This window comes from Moschus berezovskii, chromosome 11 (genome assembly GCF_049115385.1).
Source record: "Moschus berezovskii isolate FMDL1 chromosome 11, NW_MosBer_1.0, whole genome shotgun sequence".
Classification (NCBI taxonomy): Eukaryota; Metazoa; Chordata; class Mammalia; order Artiodactyla; family Moschidae; genus Moschus; species Moschus berezovskii.
The window spans coordinates 86,274,083-86,296,398 of record NC_142470.1 but is presented as its reverse complement, the minus strand read 5'-3'; the positions used below and the strand labels follow the sequence as shown (position 1 = coordinate 86,296,398).

The following is a 22,316-nucleotide window of genomic DNA, read 5'->3' as shown; positions in this document are numbered from 1 at the left end:
GCCAATTGGGAGGAGAGGGTGCCGAGTGGAATGAAGAACATGCTGGCCCAGCCTGTCTATTGGGAGCTGACAGATTACCTGGTGTGTGGTAGTGGAGGTGTGTGTGTGTCTGTCTGTCTGAGCGTGTATTTTGGCAGCTGGCCGGCTCTGTTTATGGTTTTAAGCCAGCCAGGCAGCTAAGTGGTGCAGCCAGAAGCAGAGAGCACTGCACGGTCTGATTTTATCTCTGTACATTGGCACTCCTGGGGGTTCATGGGGTTTTCTGAGTCTTTTTGCATTGCCTGATAAAAGTGGGGGCAACTGCTGGGTGGGCTGCCAGGGTCCTCAGAGGGCACTATGCTAAGTCCTGAGCAAGAAGTCTCCAGGTGCTCAGATAGTTCTGAGTCTGGAGGAGGAATGGAAGTGGCCTTTCTGTTTCTAGTTCAGGGCTTTCAAGTTACCCCCAGAGGAGGCTGGGGGCTGTGGATGCCCTCAAACAGTGGCGATCTAGCCCTGGGCTTTGAAAAGCAGACAAAGGCAAAACCGAGGTCTCTGTAAAAGAGGATAATCCATAAAGGATGTTGCCAGAGAGTTTTAAAGCATTTCTTCTGAATTTTCTTAAATTAGGTTTTTCTTTTAATTACCTAGTTATCCTTCAGAAACTTGGAACAGTCCCATTCCTTATCAACATATTCCTTGCCAATTATGCACAGGCTCAGGCTTATGGTGCTGAGGGTGATGCTTAAGTATGAGGCAGCTGGAAGTTTTTCCCCTTGGGTTGAGGAGAGTGATAGGAATGCTAATGGGCTATAGCTCTGGGCTGAGCTGGTGGTAGCTGAAGGAGAGAACTCACTGAGCACAGGGCTGGGGGGCCGGGTGGGAAGCAAAGGAGAGGTTCATTGCTTGGCTGCTGACCCGATGAGTGGTGAGTGATGACTAGATGAGTGGGGGCTAAGGGTTAACCTATTTTTGTCATTCTGATCAACTCTGCCCACTTCCTGGATTCTTAGCTCCATATCCACAAATAGCTGATTGAAGTGATACTTAGCAGAACTGCCTATTGGCACTTTTTTTTTTCATGCCCGGTTGTCTGTGTCTTTTATTCTGACTGATGTAAAATTAGGGCTGGAAACATTTGGTGGGGATGTTTGGATGAGATGTGGGATGAAATCTGGCAGTGCGTATGTGTGTGTGTGTGTGTGTGTGTGTGTGTGTGTGTTACAAGGTGCAGTGAGAACCACAGTAAATAAAGTATAGCCCTGGACTATATTCAGGTTATCTCGTCCTGTCCTTGTCCTCTAGTAAGGACTTGTGATGACTGGATGTGATAAGCACAGGTGGAAACAGAAAGAGAATTACAGCTCTCCTTCACCCTATCACGGGAACTGGACAGAGGAACATTTATGTTTCAGGATTAAGCATCCAATGGTTATTTTGGCTGCTTGGACTATGTGGGTAGGTGGTTAGTTCTGGTAGGGGGAAGGATGGGGACTTCAGTTTAGAGTAGGGAGCTGGGGGGAGGGCCTTCCCTCCTCCTGCCCATTCCCCCTCCCAGCCCCCACAAAGATTCCCATCAGAGGTGAGTTCTACTTGGTCAAAGGGGAAATGTATCCTTTCCATTCTCATTTTAGGTATTGAACCCCAACACCCCCTACCCTGCCACCGGATTTGGGACCCATGTGTGTCCAGGGCTCTGAGGTGGAATCTCTGCCTCAAATGGCCCTCTTTTTCTCCCATCCTTTCTATGCCTTCCTTTCTCTCTCCAGCTACTCCTGTGCTCTTTTTGTTTTTCCTCTGCTTCCGTCAGTTCAGTTCAGTCGCTCCGTCATGTCCGACTCTCCGCGACCCCATGAATCACAGCACGCCAGGCCTCCCTGTCCATCACCAACTCCCGGAGCTCACTAGGCACCTGAAAACCTGCTCACCGAGCAGGAAAAGAAATTTTGCCTGCAGAGCTTTGGAGAATGGTTTGCTTCGGTCTTTGTTTCTGCTTCCTTGTGGGTAAAGGGCAGTATGAGAGCAAAGAGGATAGAAATACACACATTAATATTACAATAAAGGCAATGTCATATGTCCATCCACACTTGCCTGCTTTGTCCTTGTTCATGTAAGAGGACTAATTAGTTATGATCAGATGTGGTCAGATGTGATCATAGTGACGCTCACCTGAAAGAGTATGTTAAGCCATCTAAGAACTGGTTTTGGAAGCAGATGCAAATTCAGTGCCAGCTCTGTCACTTGTTAGCTGTGGGACTTCAGGCAGATTATTGAACCTCTGAGCCTCTGTTTTCTCCTCTGTAAAACAGAACCTGTCTCATGTGGGAAATGTGGGTTAAGCTCTCAGCATAGACCCTGGCACAGAACTAGTCCTCAGTAAACTATCATGACCATTTAGTTGTGTGGCCTAAGGCAGACCACTGTGCCCTCTTGTGAAAGGGACAGGATAGGTGCCTTATGTAACTTATAAGGATGCACGAGAAGGCACGTTGACTATGGCATCACAGGCTATATAATAAATAAGAGCATGATTATCATTTTCCTATAACTACACTATAGCAGTTCTGGGGTGTCTCAACAGTGTGCTCTCTGGCTGCAGATTTATGTCATGATTTAGAAATGCCCATGGAGCTGTTGGAGGAGCCAGAACTCATGGGAAATAGTGTAAAAGCTGCTGGATACAGGGGGATCTTGCCCTGCCTATTGTCTTCCTGCTGCTGCTACAAATGACTTTGAGATTTGGCTTCTTCTGCCATAAGGTTCTTGCCACTGGAAGGTGGTGAATGCCATCCTTAGCTCTTGATGGAGTGAATCATTGATAATTCATCCATTTTGGAGATTTTCTTGCTCCTTTGCTTCCTGCCTCTGGTACCTACCAGGCCACCTACCTATGAGAGGGTGGACTGAAACAGTAAAAAGGGAGTGAAGTTCAAACCTGTCAGTTTTGCTTAAAATTGCTTCAGTTCAGTTCAGTTCAGTGGCTCAGTCATGTCTGCCTCTCCGCGACCCCATGAAACTCAGCACACCAGGCCTCCCTGTCCATCACCAGCTCTAGGAGCTTACCCAAACTCATGTCCATTGAGTCGGTGATGCCATCCAACCATCTCATCCTCTGTCATCCCCTTCTCCTGCCCTCAATCTTTCCCAGCATCAGGGTCTTTTCAAATGAGTCGACTCTTCGCATCAGGTGGCCAAAGTATTGGAGTTTTAGCTTCAACATCAGTCCTTCCAGTGAACACCCAGGACTGATCTCCTTTAGGATGGAGATCATCCATCCTAAATTGTTCAGGTGGGGGCTCCCCACCTCAACACTCTGTGGATTTAAGAGGCCGTTCCTTCCGGAAGTATATAAATTAGCCTGGGATAGAACCTGCACGCTAAATTTACTAATTAAGAAATGAGAAACCAGAACTATAAAGGTGGCATAGAAATACAAGAGACTATTATTAAGTAATCTTTTAAAACTTTGAACAGAGTTACAGATTTTACCATTTGTTATAAACTGGTATATATAATTTAACCAGAACCAAAAGGATGGACTGGTTGGATCTCCTTGCAATCCAGGGGACTGGCAAGAATCTTCTCCAATACCACAGTTCAAAAGCATCAGTGCTTTGGCACTCAGCTTTCTTTATAGTCCAACTCTCATATCCAAACATGACTACTGGAAAAACCATAGCCTTGACTAGATGGACCTTGTTGGCAAAATAATGTCTCTGCTTTTTAATATGCTGTCTAGGTTGGTCATAACTTTCCTTCCAACGAGTAAGTGTCTTTTAAATTCATGGCTACAATCACCATCTGCAGTGATTTTGGAGTGCCCAAAAATAAAGTCAGCCACTGTTTTCATTGTTTCCCCATCTATTTGCCATGAAGTGACTGGACCGGATGCCATGATCTTAGTTTTCTGAATATGGAGCTTTAAACCAACTTTTTCACTCTCCTCTTTCACTTTCATCATGAGGCTCTTTAGTTCCATAAGGGTGGTGTCATCTGCCTATCTGAGGTTATTGATATTTTTCTCGGCAATCTTGATTCCAGCTTGTGCTTCCTCCAGCCCAGTGTTTCTCATGATGTACTCTGCATATAAGTTAAATAAGCAGGGTGATAATATGCAGCCTTGATGTACTCCTTTTCCTATTTGGAACCAGTCTGTTGTTCCATGTCCAGTTCTAACTGTTGCTTCCTGACCTACATACAGGTTTCTCAAGAGGCAGGTCAGGTGGTCTGGTATTCCCTTCTCTTTCAGAATTTTCCACAGTTTATTGTGATCCACACAGTCAAAGGCTTTGGCATAGTCAATAAAGCAGAAGTAGATGTTTTTCTGGAACTCCCTTGCTTTTTTGATGATCCAGCGGATGCTGGCAGTTTGATCTCTGGTTCCTCTGCCTTTTCTAAAACCAGCTTGAACATCTGGAAGTTCACAGTTCACGTATTGCTGAAGCCTGGCTTGGAGAATTTTGAGCATGACTTTACTAGCCTGTGAGATGAGTGCAATTGTGCAGTAGTTTTGAGCATTCTTTGGCATTGCCTTTCTTTGGGGATTGGAATGCAACCCTTTTCCAGTCCTATGGCCACTGCTGAGTTTTTCAAATTTGCTGACATATTGAGTGCAGTACTTTCACAGCATCATCTTTTAGGATTTGAAATAGCTCAACTGGAATTCTGTCACCTCCACTAGCTTTGTTCGTAGTGATGCTTCCTAAGGCCCACTTGACTTCACATTCCAGGATGTCTGGCTCTAGGTGACAGATCACACCATTGTGATTATCTGGGTCATGAAGATCTTTTCTGTACAGTTCTTCTGTGTATTCTTGCCACCTCTTCTTAATATCTTCTGCTTCTCTTAGGTCCATACCATTTCTGTCCTTTATTTTGGTTATCTTTGCATGAAATGTTCCCTTGGTATCTCTGATTTTCTTGAAGAGATCTCTAGTCTTTCCCATTCTATTGTTTTCCTCTATTTCTTTGCATTGATCACTGAGGAAGGCTTTCTTATCTCTCCTTGCTATTCTTCGGAATTCTGCATTCAGATGCTTTTATCTTTCCTTTTCTCCTTTGCTTTTCACTTTTCTTCTTTTCATAGCTATTTGTAAGGCCTCCTCAGACAGCCATTTTGCTTTTTTGCATTTCTTTTTCTTGGGAATGGTCTTGATTCCTGTTTCCTGTACAGTGTCACAAACCTCCATCCATAGTTCATCAGGCACTCACTCTATCAGATCGAGACCTTTAAATCTATTCCTCACTTCCACTGTATAGTCATAAGGGATTTGATTTAGGTCATATCTGAATGGTCTAGTGGGTTTCCCCACTTTCTTCAATTTAAGTCTGAATTTGGCAGTAAGGAGTACATGATCTGAGCCACAGTCAGCTCCTGGTCTTGTTTTTGCTAACTGTATAGAGTTTCTCCATCTTTGGCTGCAAAGAATATAATCAATCTGATTTCGGTGTTGACCATCTGGTGATGTCCATGTGTAGAGTCTTCTCTTGTGTTGTTGGAAGAGGGTGTTTGCTATGACCAGTGTGTTCTCTTGGCAAAACTCTATTAGCTTTTGCCCTCCTTCATTCTGTACTCAAGGCCAAATTTGCCTGTTACTCCAGGTGTTTCTTGACTTAATACTTTTGCATTCCAGTCCCCTATAATAAAAAGGACACCTTTTTTGGGTGTTAGTTCTAAAAGGTCTTGTAGGTCTTCATAGAAGTGTTCAACCTCAGCTTCTTCAGTGTTACTGGTTGGGGCATAGACTTGGATTACCGTGATATTGAACGATTTGCCTTGGAAACAAGCAGTGATCATTCTGTCGTTTGTGAGATTACATCCAAGTACTTAGCCTTGATCTTTACTCAGAAAAAGTGAAAATATTGTTTTAAGATAGTTTGTATGGTTTTTTGAAATTGATTTCAATCATCTATCAAAGCCCAAGAGTATAACCCCGTCAGTAATCAAGTCAGCAATAGAACAGGCTCTCTCTTGAGATCCTAAGGGCTGGTTTTAAAGGGCCTTCTAGTTTCCATTTATCTTGATGTGTGTCTGTGACACATCCCAGCATAAATCCAGCAGCCCATCTGGTGAAGGGGACATGAGAACATTGTTCATGGTAGTAAATATGTTTAGATTTTTTCCACAGTCTGAGCAGAGCTATTGCCCTTGTCTATATTTTCATAAATTAGCTCTACCAACATGGGAAATAGATGGAAAACAGTGGAAACAGTGTCAGACTTTGTTTTTTTGGGCTCCAAAATTACTGCAGATGCTAATTGCAGCCATGAAATTAAAAGACGCTTGCTCCTTGGAAGGAAAGTTATGACCAACCTTGATAGTATATTAAAAAGCAGAGACATTACTTTGCCGACCAAGGTCCGTCTAGTCAAGGCAATGGTTTTTCCCGTGGTCATGTATGGATGTGAGAGTTGGACTGTGAAGAAAGCTGATCGCCGAAGAATCGATGCTTTTGAACTGTGGTGTTGGAGAAGACTCTTGAGAGTCCCTTATACTGCAAGGAGATCCAACCAGTCCATTCTAAAGGAGATCAATCCTGGATGTTCATTGGAGGGACTGATGCTAAAGCTGAAACTCCAATACTTTGGCCACCTCATGAGACGAGTTGACTCACTGGAAAAGACTCTGATGCTGGGAAAGGTTGGGGGCGGGAGGAGAAGGGGACGACGGAGAATGAGATGGCTGGATGGCATCACCGACTCTGTGGACATGAGTTTGAGTGTACTCCGGGAGTTGGTGATGGACAGGGAGGCCTGGCGTGCTGTGATTCATGGGGTCGCGGAGAGTCGGACACGACTGAGCGACTGAACTGAACTGAACTGAACTGAACTGAAACATTGCTTTCCTCATCTCCATGTATAGTAGCAATTAGTCAGTTCAGCTCGATCCAGGGCTTATCTTCACGAAGGAAACAAAGTTTTGAAAGTGTAGCTCAATTTGAAGAATTCTATGAAGGCACCTGGAAAGGGCCAAGAGTGAATTGTTTTTAAGGATAATTTGCCCTGGGACACTGCCAACCCACTCTACAACAGGCAGCTTTTCTCCAGAAAGTTGCTCTTTTTTAGGTCATCATGTGGCAGGTGGGAGATTGTGCCCTCTCTCTCCCCGTTCATCCTCCACTGTCTCCCCTTTCCCCACTTTAGAGTTGTAGTTTGGCTTGATATTGTTAGTTTTCAGTTTTTGTGGAACCATGTTCTAGATTCAGAAAGTAGGTTCTCCATCTAAAGGGCACTTGCTAAATGAATGTTTAATGAATGAGCAAATGAAATAAAGAATAAATGATGAGATGATTGATTCTTGATGGCAAAAGGTAGTGATTGACACTCAGCCAGTATTTTTTTCCCCAAATGCTGGAGATGAGGATGAAATTCCTGCCATCTCTCAGGTCAGGACTCACACTGTAACCCTGCTTATGAAGGGGGCGGGAAGATAGGGGTGTGAATGGACACTGGCCTTTAATGAAGCATCAGTTATGGGCTAGGCAGTGTTAGAACACTCCCTATATGTGACCTCGTTTGACCCTCGTGAACAGTTCTATCAGATTGTATCACCTCTGTTCTACAAATGAGGAAATGGAGGCTCAGGGTAGTCAAGTGTATTGTTTAAATTACACAATGTGCTGGTTCCAAAGCTGATCTTCGAGTTTGCGTTCTTGCATGCAGTTTCTTTGTGGGGCTTCCCAGGTGGCTCAGCAGGTGAAAGAATCAGCCTGCAATGCAGAGACGCAGGAGATGGATCCCTGGTCGGGGAAGATCACCTGGAGAAGGGAATGGCAACCGACTCCAGTATTCTTGCCTGGAGAATCCCATCAACAGAGGGGTCTGGCAGGCTATAGTCCAGAGGGTCACGAAGAGTAGGACATGACTGAAGTGACTGAGCACAGTACTGCACATACTGCTTCTTATATATTAAATGCACACACACAAAACTGCATGTTCCCAAGTTTCTCCCAATATTTAGAGTATAATGGTTTAACCTTCTGATTAAAAAATATATACTCATTGACATTCACATGAATTGAAAAAGTCCTGGGGACTGGAGAGGGAAGACAGCTTCGATGTGCTTCCCACACTGACTGGATGCCTTCCTGAGTCCAGGAGATTTTAACTTCAAGTATATGTTAACAACAGACCCAGGTACTATTAAGACAGCTATTGTCCAGACTGTATCGATCTCTCTGAGGTCAGCATGTTGTGACCAGAGCAAGAGTAACTAGAAATGACTGTTGGCCTGTCCCTGCAACATGGTATCCCCTGTGGGTAGAAGGGAAAATACCACAGTGTGTGATGCTCCTGTATCCACTAGTTGATGGCTGTATTTGGTTTCACATGAGGCGGGGCTCAGGGAATAGGGCGAGGGAGGGGGTGTCGGTTACGAGTGCATCTGCTTTCTCTCCGGTGGTGTAATCACTCCCCTGTTTCCTATACTGGCACCTCTGAGATGGAAAAAAAGAGGCCAGGACCTGTCTCTACATTTCAGTTCTCTCACCTCCTGCTAGAGAGAGCAGGTAGAGGAGGGAAGAGAAGAGGGAGCCAGGGAGGAGGTAAGGGGGAGAGAGAGAGAGAGCGGTAGAGAGTGTCCAGCTGGGCTACCATCCCCCTTAAGCCACAGAAAATCACATCCTCCCTACAGCCTCTAATCGTGAATCCCCAAGCCACCAGATACATCCCTGATGGTGTGCCATGATGGTTCAAAATGGAGAATCCCTGGTTTGCAAGTTTTAAATGTTTTATTATGCTTTAGACCCAGCAACATAACTAAATTAAAGGAAAGTTAAATTCAGCAGACCAGTCATCACCCTAACCCAGTGACAGTGTCAGCTTTACACAGGACTGGGTCTGTTTGACCAGTATTATTTCTGGTTTTCTCCACTGTCACTTTTTTTAAAAAAATTTCCTGTGTTGATGTTTACTGTCTCTACAGTAGGTTGAATCCATCAGACTTGGCATTGAACCGTCCCTCTGTTATTGAACCCCAGAGATCATGTGTTTACTACAGTTCAAGGAACTCACCTGTGTCTTACCTTTAATAGTATGGTTGTCTGGGTTTGTTCAAAATAGCAGCAGTAGAAGTAGTACCAGTAGTAATATTAACAATAGTAATACTAATTGCACTGATAATATTACATAAGTATTATATAAGTACTATATGTTTAATCCTCTGTGAGATAAATGAACTGTCATTGTCTATATATTACAGCAGAAGAAATTGATGCCCAGAGAGGTTAAGTAACTGACACACAGATAGTGAGTGGTGAGGCCAGAATACAAATCCGGGCTGTCTGGCTCCAGCAGAGTAAACACAAAGACAATTCCACACTGCTAACAGTTGATTCTGCACTAGTATTAATCATAAGTAATTATAGTAAAACAAGCTAGTATATTGTAGAGAAAGAGTCTAAGCTAAGAATAACGTTTGCACCTTTCAGGCACTTCCAGTATCCAACCTTCTTGCTCTTAGTTGCTTTTTTAGAGTCTTATTCACCTTCATCTGGAAACTTCCTCTCTCCAGTGCAAGAGGCACCAGCCACATGAGACTTATGGGCCCTTGAAAGGAGACTTCGAAAGGAGATGTGCCATAAGGGAAAAACAAACACCAGGTTTTGAAGACTTGGTGTAAAAAAAAAAAAAGCACCTCAGATATCTCATTCATAATTTTCAAAATCTTGATTGCGTGTTAAAATATATTAAAATTAATATTCCCTGTTTATTTTTATAATGTGACTATTAGAGAATTTGAAGTTATTTATGTGACTTGTGTTCCATTTCTACTGGACAGCAACACTATATAGGTTTCCTGATTTTATATCTTTCTCCCTTTAGTTCTGGACACTTTATGATGGGTTTGCCCTTCAGGACTGGTTTTGGTCATTTTAGGCTTAAAAGTCAGCTTTAAGCTACTAGGCCTACTGTACTTAGTTTATTTATCTAAGTGAGAGCTGTTCATGCTGATTCAAGGAGGTGATGAAGAAAATCTTTCCTTTTTTCTGTTTAGCACCTGACTTCCTCTGAAATTAAATCTCTTAGGTAAGAACATGGTGGCCACCTTGCCCTGTGACCCCACAGTTGATCTTTCCTTTTAACCTGGGATGTGTGCAGGTAAAGCTGGTGGGGAAAGAGTTCTTCATTTTTCTGCCCATGGGCCAGTTATGGAGTTCCAAGTTGCTTTTGAAATGTTTTAGGAAACCATGCACACTATTCACAAACCCTTTCACCTGCTTGAGGACCCGAAGTATCAGTTATACTGCATCTGTCAACAGCTGTGACTGATGTACCTCTTAAACGTCACAGACCCAGAAGGGAAGTCACAGCCTGGCCCTTAAGGAATTTCAGATTTTCGGGGGAGGCAGACTTGCTGATTTGTTAGGAAATAAAGACTGAGTAATTAGAGCCAGATTGTGTGGCTAGCCTTGAACATCAAAATAAAGCCAGAGAAGGGGGTGAGCTGCATGGGCCATGTGCTCAGAGAAGACTTTTTGAATGAGCCTGCACAGCTTAGTAGGTTGTGGTTGTTCTAAAGGGAAGGGTGGAGGTATAGGAAGAGATGGGACATGTATGGGAGGGGTGGGGGGAGCCACTGGGGACCAGTTACAGGTAAGTGTAAGTGAGCTTGGGGTCAGGGATAGAAGGTAGGGGCTTGTAACCTGGGCTTGACTCAGGGGGAAGCTGATGGTATGGTCTCAGAAGGAACAAGACAGAGTTGGACAAAGAAAACTCTGAGCTTATTGCTCTCAGAGTCCCCTAGAAATGTTCTTATCTTCTATTTGCCTAAATGTGGAAGCTGCTACATTGGTACAGCTTTAAAGATATTCATTATACAGTTATATGGCACCTACCTTGTGCAAGGCAACTTGTTTTCAAATAAATACAGAATTCTAAAACAAATACAGTGTTACAGGATGGCAAGTAAAATTGTGTCCCACTTCAGTCCAGTTCAGTTCAGTTCATTTCAGTTGCTCAGTCATGTCTGACTCTCTGCGACCCCATGAACTGCAGCACGCCAGACCTCCCTGTCCATCACCAACTCCCGGAGTCTACCCAAACCCATGTTCACTGAGTTTGTGATGCCATCCAACCATCTCATCCTTTGTCGTCCCCTTCTCCTCCTGCTCTCAATCTTTCCCAGCATCAGGGTCTTTTCAAATGAGTCGGCTCTTCGCATCAGGTGGCCAAAGTATTGGAGTTTCAGCTTCACATCAGTTCTTCCAATGAACACCCAGGACTGATCTCCTTTAGGATGGACTGGTTGGATCTCCTTGCAGTCCAAGGGACTCTCAAGAGTTTTCTCCAACACCACAGTTCAGAAGCACCAATTCTTCGGTGCTCAGCTTTCTTTATAGTCCTCCTCTCATATCCATACATGACCACTGGAAAAACCATAGCCTTGACTAGACAGACCTTTGTTGATAAAGTAATGTCTCTGCTTTTTAATATGCTATCTAGGTTGGTCATAACTTTCCTTCCAAGGGGTAAGCGTCTTTTAATTTCATGGCTGCAATCACCGTCTGAAGTCATTTTGGAGCCCCCAAGAATAAACTCAGCCACTGTTTCCACTGTTTCCCCATCTATTTGCCATGAAGTGATGGGACCAGATGCCATGATCTTAGTTTTCTGAATGTGGAGCTTTAAACCAACTTTTTCTACTCTCTTCTTTCACTTTCATCAAGAGGCTCTTTAGTTCTTCTTCACTTTCTGCCATAAGGGTGGTGTCATCTGCATATCTGAGGTTATTGATATTTCTCCCGGCAATCTTGATTCCAGCTTGTGCTTCTTCCAGTCCCACTTTTCTTATGGTGTACTCTGTGTATAAGTTAAATAAGCAGGGTGATAATATACAGCCTTGACGTACTCCTTTTCCTATTTGGAACCAGTCTGTTGTTCCATGTCCAGTTCTAACTGTTGCTTCCTGACCTGCATATAGGTTTCTCAAGAGGCAGGTCAGGTGGTCTGGTATTCCCATCTCTTTCAGAATTTTCCACAGTTTATTGTGATCCACACAGTCAAAGGCTTTGGTAGAGTTACCAATTTAAAGAAACATATTAAATTCATGATACTGTGAAAGGCAGGTGGATATAGCAGCAGTCATAAAGGTTTTCATATCCTACCTTACAGATGGGCACCCAGGCTCCAGAGCCCCCACACCCTCACACAGCAGGTTTATCTAAGAGTGGCATGCAGGGTGGGGTGGAAGGTGGGGAAATAGTGGCAACGTGGCCAGTTAGCCAGCTATTCAAGTGTGAAGTGAAGACTCGATAGGAGTCTTGAGAGGTGGTGAAAGAGGAGAGGAAACAGGAGAGCCACTGGTTAGACCACTGTACAGTCAGGTGTTTCATGAGTGTGTGTGTTTCTCTGTGCATTTGGGTTGATGTGTGATGCTCATTTAGGGTTCAGACTCCTCGTGTGTCTGATTGTTCTGGTGGTGACCGTGGGCAGATGCCGAGAATAACTCATAATCCAATGCTGATGTTTACTGAGCCTTAGAGTGGGCCACATCCTTTGCTACATCTCTGTTTCTCACAATAACCCATGAAATCGCTGCCATTGTTCCCGCTGTTTTACAGATGAGGGAACTGAGTCTCAGAGAGGTTAAGTAATTTGCCCAAAATCGTACAGCTGGGTTCAAATCTGAATCTGGCTGACTACAAGGCCTTTAGCCACTGCATGTACTGCTTCGTCATTGATTGACTCTGATGATTTTTTTTACAGCATCTTCTGCTGTTTCTCACTTTTCTCCGTAATTTAACCTAGAATCTGAGTTTCTGTAACTTAGCTTGGAATTTGATTCATTTCTCTTAAGCATCAGAAACAACAGAAATTCACCAGCCCCTAAGCCCCATTTTTAACCCTTGTGCAGCATAGTCTATATATCTTATTCTGTGGTTTATATCATCATTAGAGTGGCTCTATTGGCCCTTTAAGAAGCTAATTAATCACTAAATATAGACCACGAGTTGTTCTTTTCAACCCCCTGCGTGTTTCTTCCCCCCATTGTGTGATGCCATCTGGTGCTATGATCTCATGCTTTTTGTGTTCCTTTCCAGAGAACCAGATTCATTGCTCTCTAAACCCGGAAAGCCAGTTAATTTCAATGTTTGCATGCATGGCTTTGAAAAAATTTGCATCTAATGCCTCCTTGTGGATTTTCATAGTATCACTCTTCAGTGTATCTCATGGAACTTCTATCTTGACCACGCTCTATGTATATATGTATTCTTGTCTTTTTATCAAAAGAACTTTAATTTGTCTTTAGCAAACCATCAAGCAACTACGGAGAAGGAAATGGCAACCCACTCCAGTGTTCTTGCCTGGAAAATCCCAGGGATGGCGGAGCCTGGCGGGCTGCCGTCTATGGGGTCGCACAGAGTCGGACACGACTGAAGCGACTTAGCAGCAGCAGCAGCAGCAAGCAACTACAGGTCTTTTCCTGTGTGATTTTCGTGAAGTTTCATTTTGTCAGTTTTACATGTGTGCTATAGGAACCCAGAACTTGATAATATACTTTCCTCTTCAAATAGATTTGACTTTCTGCTGTGACAGTGGAACAAATGTGACAGTGGAACAAAAGGATATAATAGAGCTAATGGCAGGCCTCTGACCCTACTGCTGATCTGTCCTTTACTCCATCTTTACCCCCACTTCTGCCTGAAATCTCGAATAATCTTTCAAGGGAGTGTAACTCCAGGGCTGTAGAGCATTTTCTTGCAAACTCAAGGAAGTTGCTCTGGGTTCCCCACCATACTCTTAATCTTTGGGATTTTAGATGCTCCCTTCAGACCTTGTCACTCTCCCTGCTTCCTTTTTCTTCTCATTTCAGAGTTCTTGGCAGTTTAAATTTAGCCTGGAAGCCTCCTGGGGGAGGGAAGGTAATTTGGTTGCCTGTGCACTGCTTACCTCATTCCTGGCACGTGTGGGGACCAGAAGAACACTGGGCTAGCTGCCCGCCTCCTTTCTGCTACTGCCTCTGCCCCCTGAGATCACACCCATTTCCAGCAGGGACTGAGGAGGAGATGGGCTCTGAGAGTATTAGTAATGATGTTTAGCAAGGGACCAAACATTCCCTTAGCACAGGAGTTGGTAGAAGGCCAACCCTCTGAATCTGACAGAATTTCTTCCCAGTCCAACCCCATATCTAGCCTTAAGCAGCTTCTGTGAGATTCAGGAAGGATGAAGCCATTGAGTCAACCATGAGCCAATCCAGCCTCTGAATAATGTGTGTTGAAAGGTATGGATAATGTACAGACGGAAGCCTCAATTTAGGTATCAGGTTTGTTTCCAAAAGAGCATATGCTTGTACTAAACTGAAAAATTTGCTTTTCACTTCAAACTGACAGTTCATTTAATAACTACAGTTCTTGAATTTATGATTACCAGGAGGGAAGGGTGAGAGGAAAGGATAGATTGGGAGTTTGGGATTGACATGTATATACTCCTGTGTTTAAAATAAAATGCCTTTCCATGAAAACAAACTAACTACAGGTCTCGCTCCCCACAGAATTAAGAGGCATTTCTAAAAGAGTAAGGATTTCTAACTTTCCTGGGTGAGCATTATGCAAAGTTTGGGTGACATCGTATATGTTAAAGCTTGGTTATTGCTTTGTACTTTGTACTATTGCTTTGGTCTAGTTACTTAACCTTTGTGAGCATCAGATTTTTCTTCCTACCTAATGGAATTAATAATACCTATTTTATATCTAGTTCTTAGGGGAATTGGTGAGTATCAAATGAATTTTGACAAATGCTATTTTTTTTTTCCATCTATGGGGTGGTTTCTGCACTTCTTTCTATCGATAAGGCATATTATATCAATTCATCTTCTTATGTTGAACCAACCTTACCATCCTGGCATAAATTGCATTTGGTCATGATGTTGTATCCTTTTTATATGTTGGTGAATTCAGTTTGCTAGTACTTTATTGAGGACTTTTGAATACATAGTCATAAGAAATGTTTTGTAATATTCTTTTCTTGTGATGCCTTTGTTTTTCGTAGCAGGGCAAAACTGGCCTCATCCAATGATTTGGGAATTGTTCCCTCCTCTTTTTTTTTTTTTTTTAAGAATTTATGAAGCATCATTAATTCTTCTTTAAACATTTGGTAAAGTTCACCAGTAAAGCTCTTTGGTTCTGGACTTTCCTTTGTGGGAATTTTTTTTAATATATTTTTTAACTAAGTTGATAACTAACTCAGGCTCTTTAGTTGATATCGATATGTTTATATGTTCTATTTCTTCTTGAGTCAGTTTTGGCAATTTGTGTCTCTCTAGGAAGTTCTCATATAATCTGTAGTATCTAATTTGTTGATATATAATTTTTTCACAGTATTCTCTTATTACCATTTTTTGTTTTTGTAAAGTGATGTCTTCTGTTTCATTCCTGAATTTAGTAACTCAAGTCTTCTCTCCTTTTGCCTTGAATGGTCTAGATAAGGATTTATCAATTTTATTAATCTTTTCAAAGAATCAATTTTTTAAAAAAACTTTCTTCATTTTTCTAGTCTCTACTAAATTTACTTCTATCCTAATTATGTAATCTCTTCTGCTTTGGGTTTAGTTTGTTCTTCTTTTTTTAATTTCTTCAGATAGAAAATCAGGCTGCTGATGTGACTTTCTCTTTCATGTAGGCATTTACAGGTGTAAATTCCCTCTAAGCACTGCTTCAGCTGCATCTCATGCTGCTGCTGCTGTTAAGTCGCTTCAGTCGTGTCCGGCTCTGCGAGACCCCATAGACGGCAGCCCACCAGGCCCCGCCACCCCTGGGATTCTCCAGGCAAGAGTGCTGGAGTGGGTTGCCGTTGCCTTCTCCAAGCTGCATCTCATAGATTTTCACATATTGTGGTTTTGTTTTTATTAATCTCAAAGTGTTTTTAAACTTTCCTTGTAGTTTCTTTTTGACTCATTCATTGTTTAGAACTGTTTCTTAGTTTCCACAAATTTCTGAATTTCCAAAATTTCCTTCTGTTATTGATTTCCAATTTCATTATATTGCAGTCAGGGAACATACTTTGTATGACTTTTAAATGCATTTAGATTTATTTTATTGCATAAAATATGGTGTGTGCTGGGGAGTGTCTGATGTATGCTTGAAAATTATGTATATTCTGCTGTTTGGTGGAGTGTTCCGTAGATGCCTGTCTTGTCTAGTTGGTTTATAGTGTTGTTCAATTCTTCTGTTTATTTCTTGACTCTCCACTGTTCTACCATTATTGAAAGTGGAGTGCTAGAGTCTCCAAATATTACTGTTGAATTGTCTATTTCTTCCTTTAATTATGTCAGTTTTTTGAGTATTTTGGGGCTTTGTTGGTAAGCGGATAAAATGTGTTTAAAGTTGTTATATCTTCTTAGTGAGCTGACCCTTTTATCGCTATAAAATGTCTTTCTTTGTCTCTAGTAACAGTTTTTGTCTTAAAGTCTGATTTTGTTTGATATTAGCATAGCTATTCCATCTTTCAGTGACTGTTTTCATGGTGTATCTTTTTCCATCTTTTACTTCCAACCTACTTGTGTCTTCGAATCTAAAGTGTGCCTCTAGTGGGTATCACATAGTTGGATCGTGTTGTTTTATCTATAATGCAATCTCTGCTTTTGTTGGAGTGTTTGATCTATTTATATTTAATGTAATTCCACTTATGTTTCCCCATTTTGTAATGTTACAAATGTTTTTGTTGTTTGCTTGTTTCTCCATGTAGATTCAGTTACTGCCATTTCATTCAGCCTGAAGGACTTCCTTTACTATTTCTTATAGGGCAGGTCAGCTAGTGACACATTCTCTCAGTTTTTGTTTAACTGGATGTGTCTTCATTTTCTGTTCATTTCTGAAGGATAACTTTGCTGCATTTAAAATTCTTGGTTGACAATCTTTCTTTCAGTGCTTTGAATATGTCATTCTACTTCCTCTGACCTCCACGGTTCCTGATGAGAAATCAGTTTCTAATCTTTTGAGGAGTCCTTACATATGATACATTACTTTTTTTCTTGTGGTTTTCAAGAGTCTCCATCTTTGGCTTTCAACAGTTTGATGATGGTGTGTGTGAATATGAGTTTGTCCTTTTTTTCTTCATCAAACTTCTTAGATGTATAGATTCATGTTTTTCATCAAATTTGGAAAGTTTTTGACAATTATTTCTTCAAATATTCTTTTTGTCCCTTTTTTCCTCTCCTCCTTTCTGGGACTCCCATTATATTCCTCAGACTGGATAATATCAATTGATCTATCTTCAAGTTGACTGATTATTTTTCCTGCCTGCTCAAAACTTTGTTGAGCCCCTCTAATAAATTTTTAAATTTCAGTTATTATACTTTTCAACTTTTGAATTTCTATTTATTTTTATTTTCATACATTTCATTACTTTACTGATATTCTCTATTTGGTGAGACATTCTCACACTTGCCTTTAGTTCCTTGGACATGGTTTCCTTTAATTCTTTTAACATATTTAGAACAGTTGATTTAAAGTCTTGGTTAGGGACTTCCCTGGTGGTCCAGTGGTTAAGACTCCACATTTCCACTGCAGGGGGCAGGGGTTCAATACATGGTTGGGGAGCTAAGATCTCACATGTTTGGCAGTGTGTTAAAAACAGAAAACAAAAACCAAGAAACAAAGCCTTGAATTGTGAAGTCTTGGTTAGGTAAATCCAGTGTCTGGGTTTCTTCAGTGATAGTTTCTATTGACTGACCTTTTTTTTCCTGTGTATGAGTCATATGTTCCTTTTCTGTGTTTGCTTTGTACTTTTTAATTGAAACTGGACATTTAAAATTATATAGCAATTCTGGAAATTAGATTCTCCCTCTTGCTCAGAGTTTGTTATTTTTTTGTGTGTGTCACTGTTTTTTTTTGTTTAGTGACTCTACTCAACTAATTCTGTGAAGTCTATATCCTTTGTCATATGTGGACCCTAAAGTCTCTGCTTGACTATCTTAGAGCGAAGCTAATGACTACACAGAAATGTCCTTAACTGCCTAGAACCAATAAGTTCCCAGCCTTTGCTGATGGGTGGTGTGTGTGTGTTGGGGCATGTCGTTCAACTTTGCTTTAGCCCTTCATTTCCTGCTTACACAGAGCCTCAAAGTGAGCCCGAGGATGAGTATCAAGTAGAATGATAATTTTGAAAAACACAAATGTAAACCATTAATACATTTTCAGTCTGTTATCTATTATAATTCTCAGCCCAGATCATTTGCTCTTTGTAAACACAGGAATTTTCTGACTTATAAACACATAACATATATAAACACTGAACTTACATGCCTTATAGACCTCACAACCAAAGAGAAAAATAAAAGGGAGCTTTGAGCTTTTTGGAGAATCTGTGGTTTCATAAGGAAAAGAAAAGTAAGCTTCCAAAAAGCAGAGATAGTCTTGGGTAGTGTTTTTCAGCTGCCTGTATCAGAATTACTTGGGATGTTTGTTAAAAGTCAGGTTTGTGACTCTGTCCCAAATCTTTTGATTCAGAATATCTTTGGTTAGGTCCAGGGTCTGCATGTTAAACTATCTCCTCAGGTGATTCTTATGTACACTAATTACTGAGGAACTATTTATGAGAGATGATCCTGTAGGTGCCTTCATATCAGGGGCTAACTGGCTCATGATATTAACTATGCTCAAATATTAATCTCCCTTTTCAATGTCTGATCTTTAAAAAAATTTCACTTTATTATTACATTTACTCAAAGTCTACCAATTAGAGATTTATTTGCATCTATGAGAATATTTTTAAACAGCTGCCTGAGTTAAAGGATTAACATTTACTCACAGCTTTTTAAAAATTAACCTAATCAGTTTGCATTTATCCAAACAACTGATCATGGTGATTTACAAGGAAAGAAAAAAGTTTTGTTTTATTTTAATTTGAAAGGAAGATAGATGCTTTCATTGGATTCAGCAAATTTTAGGGGAAAAATAGGCCTGTGTTAATCTATGCAATAAAAGCATGGATTGCAAGGGAATATAGGAGAAGTTGCTAGATAAAGTAGTGGATATTTGCCCCTTTCAAAATATTATGCAAACAACTAGAAAAGGGAGGAAACACATTTCTTTCTCCTTTTAATATTACCCTTTCTCTTAGGACCTCGAATTCAGATCAATAAAATTTGTATCAAGGAATTACATCAGCTACTCTAGGGCTAGTTAGGCTCTTGTGGGTTGTCTGGAGACTTAATTACCACTTAAACCATCACGTGGAAGGCTCTTTGTGGAAAAATGTCTTCTGGTTTACAAATAACACACTTCCTGATGTACTTTTTGATTCAGCCCATTTGAGAGTTTGAGGTTGGATCAAATTTGGATGCATGAAATTTATCTGTGTTAACATTTCCAAGCTGATTTCTCCCAATCCTCTGTATACTTTTAGGCCATTTCTCCTTGAGGGATTTTGTGTTTAATTAACACAAATTCAATGTTGAAAAACAATTAAGGGAGTTTAGATTGTTATCACGGAGAAGGCAATGGCAAGCTACTCCAGTACTCTTGCCTAGAAAATCCCATGGATGGAGGAGACTGGTAGGCTGCAGTCCGTGGGGTCGCTAAGGGTCGGACACTACTGAGCGACTTCACTTTCACTTTCACACATTGGAGAAGGAAATGGCAACCTACTCCAGTGTTCTTGCCTGGAGAATCCCAGGGATGGGGATTCCATCTATGGGGTCACACAGAGTCGGACACGACGGAAGTGACTTAGCAGCAGCAGCAGCAGCAGATTGTTATCAAATTTAATGTATTCAAAGGTAGAAACATGATTTAAAAAATTATTTCATGTTTTGGGTTTTTACTGCTATGACTTGTCTCTATTAATGAGAGTAATCAATAGATTCTTCTCCCTTGTCCCTTCAAGCCAGTTTAGGATGCATTATCCTGCCTTCAGTTTCCAGAATTCTATTACAAATGCACAAACTAGTAGTTCTCATTTCTTATTTCCTTCAAGGTATTGCACAGCGATGTACAGCTATCAAGTACCACTTTTCTCAGCCAATCCGCTTACGAAACATCCCTTTCAATTTGACCAAGACAATCCAGCAAGATGAATGGCACCTGCTTCGTGAGTATTTCTGGGAAAAGATCAGAGAGGAAGTGATGTCTTTCTGAACAAAAATCATTCCCACCAGCTGTTTCATATCTGGACTGAGATATGCTGTGCTGATCCTACGTGGGCCTCTGGGCCCCATCTGACTTGGGCAGAGACTCAGAGGGTCATCTCACCGTGCCGAGGTCACAGCTTGTTTGCAGATGGGACGTGTGAGAGTCAGGCGTGGGGCTCTGGGAGACAGTGCAGCGAGCTTGTCTGTCCTGGTGGCATCTGTATACAAGCCACATCCTGGGTGTTTCCTTTACCAAGTCATGGGGTACAAGGCCCTTATCTGGCAATTGTCTCAGTGAGCCCAGGAGATTATACCTTAGGTACTCTTATTTTTGTTTTGTTTATCCAATATTCATTTTAGTTACCGTTTCTGTCTCAGACCTTGGTGTTTCTGCTCAAATATCTTTATTGAGTGTATGTTATAATTTTCTCAGAAGGTGTCTGTTACCTCCACATCTTGATGGCAGGAACTCTTTTCTTTCTGTCAGGAAAATGTGAAAGTCTAGAAAGGATCGTGCAGTGTGACACCAAAGAAAACTGATATTTACCTGAAAACTATTGATTCACGTTGCCTAGGGATAGCTAATCGGAGAAGGCAATGGCACCCCACTGTGGTACTCTTGCCTGGAAAATCCCATGGACGGAGAAGCCTGGTAGGCTGCAGTCCATGGGGTCACTAAGAGTCGGACACGACTGAGCAACTTCACTTTTACTTTCCACTTTCATGCATTGGAGCAGGAAATGGCAACCCACTCCAGTGTTCTTGCCTGGAGAATCCCAGGGACAGGGGAGCCTGGTGGGCTTCTGTCTATGGGGTCGCACAGAGTCAGACACGACTAAAGCGACTTAGCAGCAGCAGCAGCAGGGATAGCTAATACAGGAAACCAAAAAAAAAAAAAAAAAAACAAACTACACCTAATTCTTTTTTAGTGTTTACCCCAGTCACAGGTTGACACTGTCATTTCCAGTGCAATCAGTGCAAGGACTTCAGTGATCTTGTTTGGTGACCAAAGTTACTACAAAGGCAGAGTTTCATTTTGCAAAGTAAAATCTCTCTGCAGAGCAAAGGGCTCTATTTTGAATCTCAAACACTCAAAATGGAAACTCTTAAGATACTGCCCACAGCAGTGGTATAATATTATAAATATTGTGATTGGCACATTTAGAACTTGGAAAGTCCTTGGCTTAGATGTGGTTTATTTCTTAATAAACCAGAAAATTCCTGAAAATATTTTTTTGTCTGGCTGATCTTAATGGCCATTTCTCAACAGACCTTAGTTAAAGTCTTATCTAAGTGTTCTTATAATTACTTTTGAGCATGTTTGGGATTCTTTGCCTTAATCATCTATCCAGAAAGCCACATAATCATTGGTTTTAGGTGAGAAAAGATCATTACAGGGTCCTGGAAAAGAACCTTCTCTCTTTACTCTAAGAGTTTGTACCATGTCACTGCCCAGCAAGACCATGCTGAGCATTGTCCTCCTAACTCTCTTTGAGGTTCTAATGGAAAGATGCTTTCAGCAGTCTCAGGCGCGGCTCTTTCCAAGACAGTCACACTTGGTGATCTGTACCATGTTTACCAGATAAGCTTAACATGTCTGGTACTAACGCGAATCCCATGTAGATTATATCTGAACCTTGTATGTGTATGTTTTAATGGCCATAGAAAATGAAACTTGAGTCACAGGTATTTTGGAGGTTGTGAGATTATGGTGGCTGAGCTATGATGACATTGAATGTCTCAAAATGACCTCCACTGTAATACTAAACAGCCCCTTTAAATGAACTGTGTCTGTGACCCCTAGCTCTGTGATGTATACACTTTCCCTTCTAGGCTGCAATGCCCTGATTCAGTATAGATGCTCTGAGCTGGAAATAAGAAATTCTTTTGAAAGAAAGGGATGAACCATGTGTAACAAGGCCAAGGCTGGAAGCTACCGTAATTCACCCTGTATACATCACCCTGAGTTGCCCGGGAGCCACAGGAACACATAGTGAGGTGCTGTCTGCCTGGGTACCTTCCCAGAGCAGCCCACATTCATGCAGCAGGGTGTGCGTATTGTTTGGTCTCTGTATGTGCATAGGTGTGCATGATCCACCTTGCCCAGGACTGTTGACTGGTCTCAGGGTCAACCTTATGTTTGGGATCTATTGCTTTAAGAGGGATCAGAGAAATTTAGCCACAATTTTTAAAATTATCTACATTCAAATTTTAAAAAGGAGAGAGGAAAATAGAAAAAGAAAATAACAGGAGGGTGGGCAATCAGAGTATT

At 41.6% G+C, this 22,316-nt stretch overlaps 1 protein-coding gene across 4 annotated transcripts in view; it reads left to right on the top strand.

Annotated features, from left to right (window-relative positions):
* Nucleotides 1-22,316, top strand: part of TMEM178A (transmembrane protein 178A) — a 207,284-nt gene that overhangs the window by 171,209 nt on the left and 13,759 nt on the right. For 3 of the 4 annotated variants that reach the window (XM_088841527.1, XM_088841526.1, XM_055399293.2), the window contains one exon: nt 19,891-20,004. Coding sequence is in view for 1 of the 4 variants with exons in the window: in XM_055399293.2 (XP_055255268.1) it covers nt 19,891-20,004 (114 nt within the window). In the remaining 3 variants the exon portion in view is untranslated. Of the gene's footprint in view, nt 1-14,086; nt 14,198-19,890; nt 20,005-22,316 lie in introns of those variants that run through there. The other variant, XM_088841528.1, reaches the window with a different exon arrangement.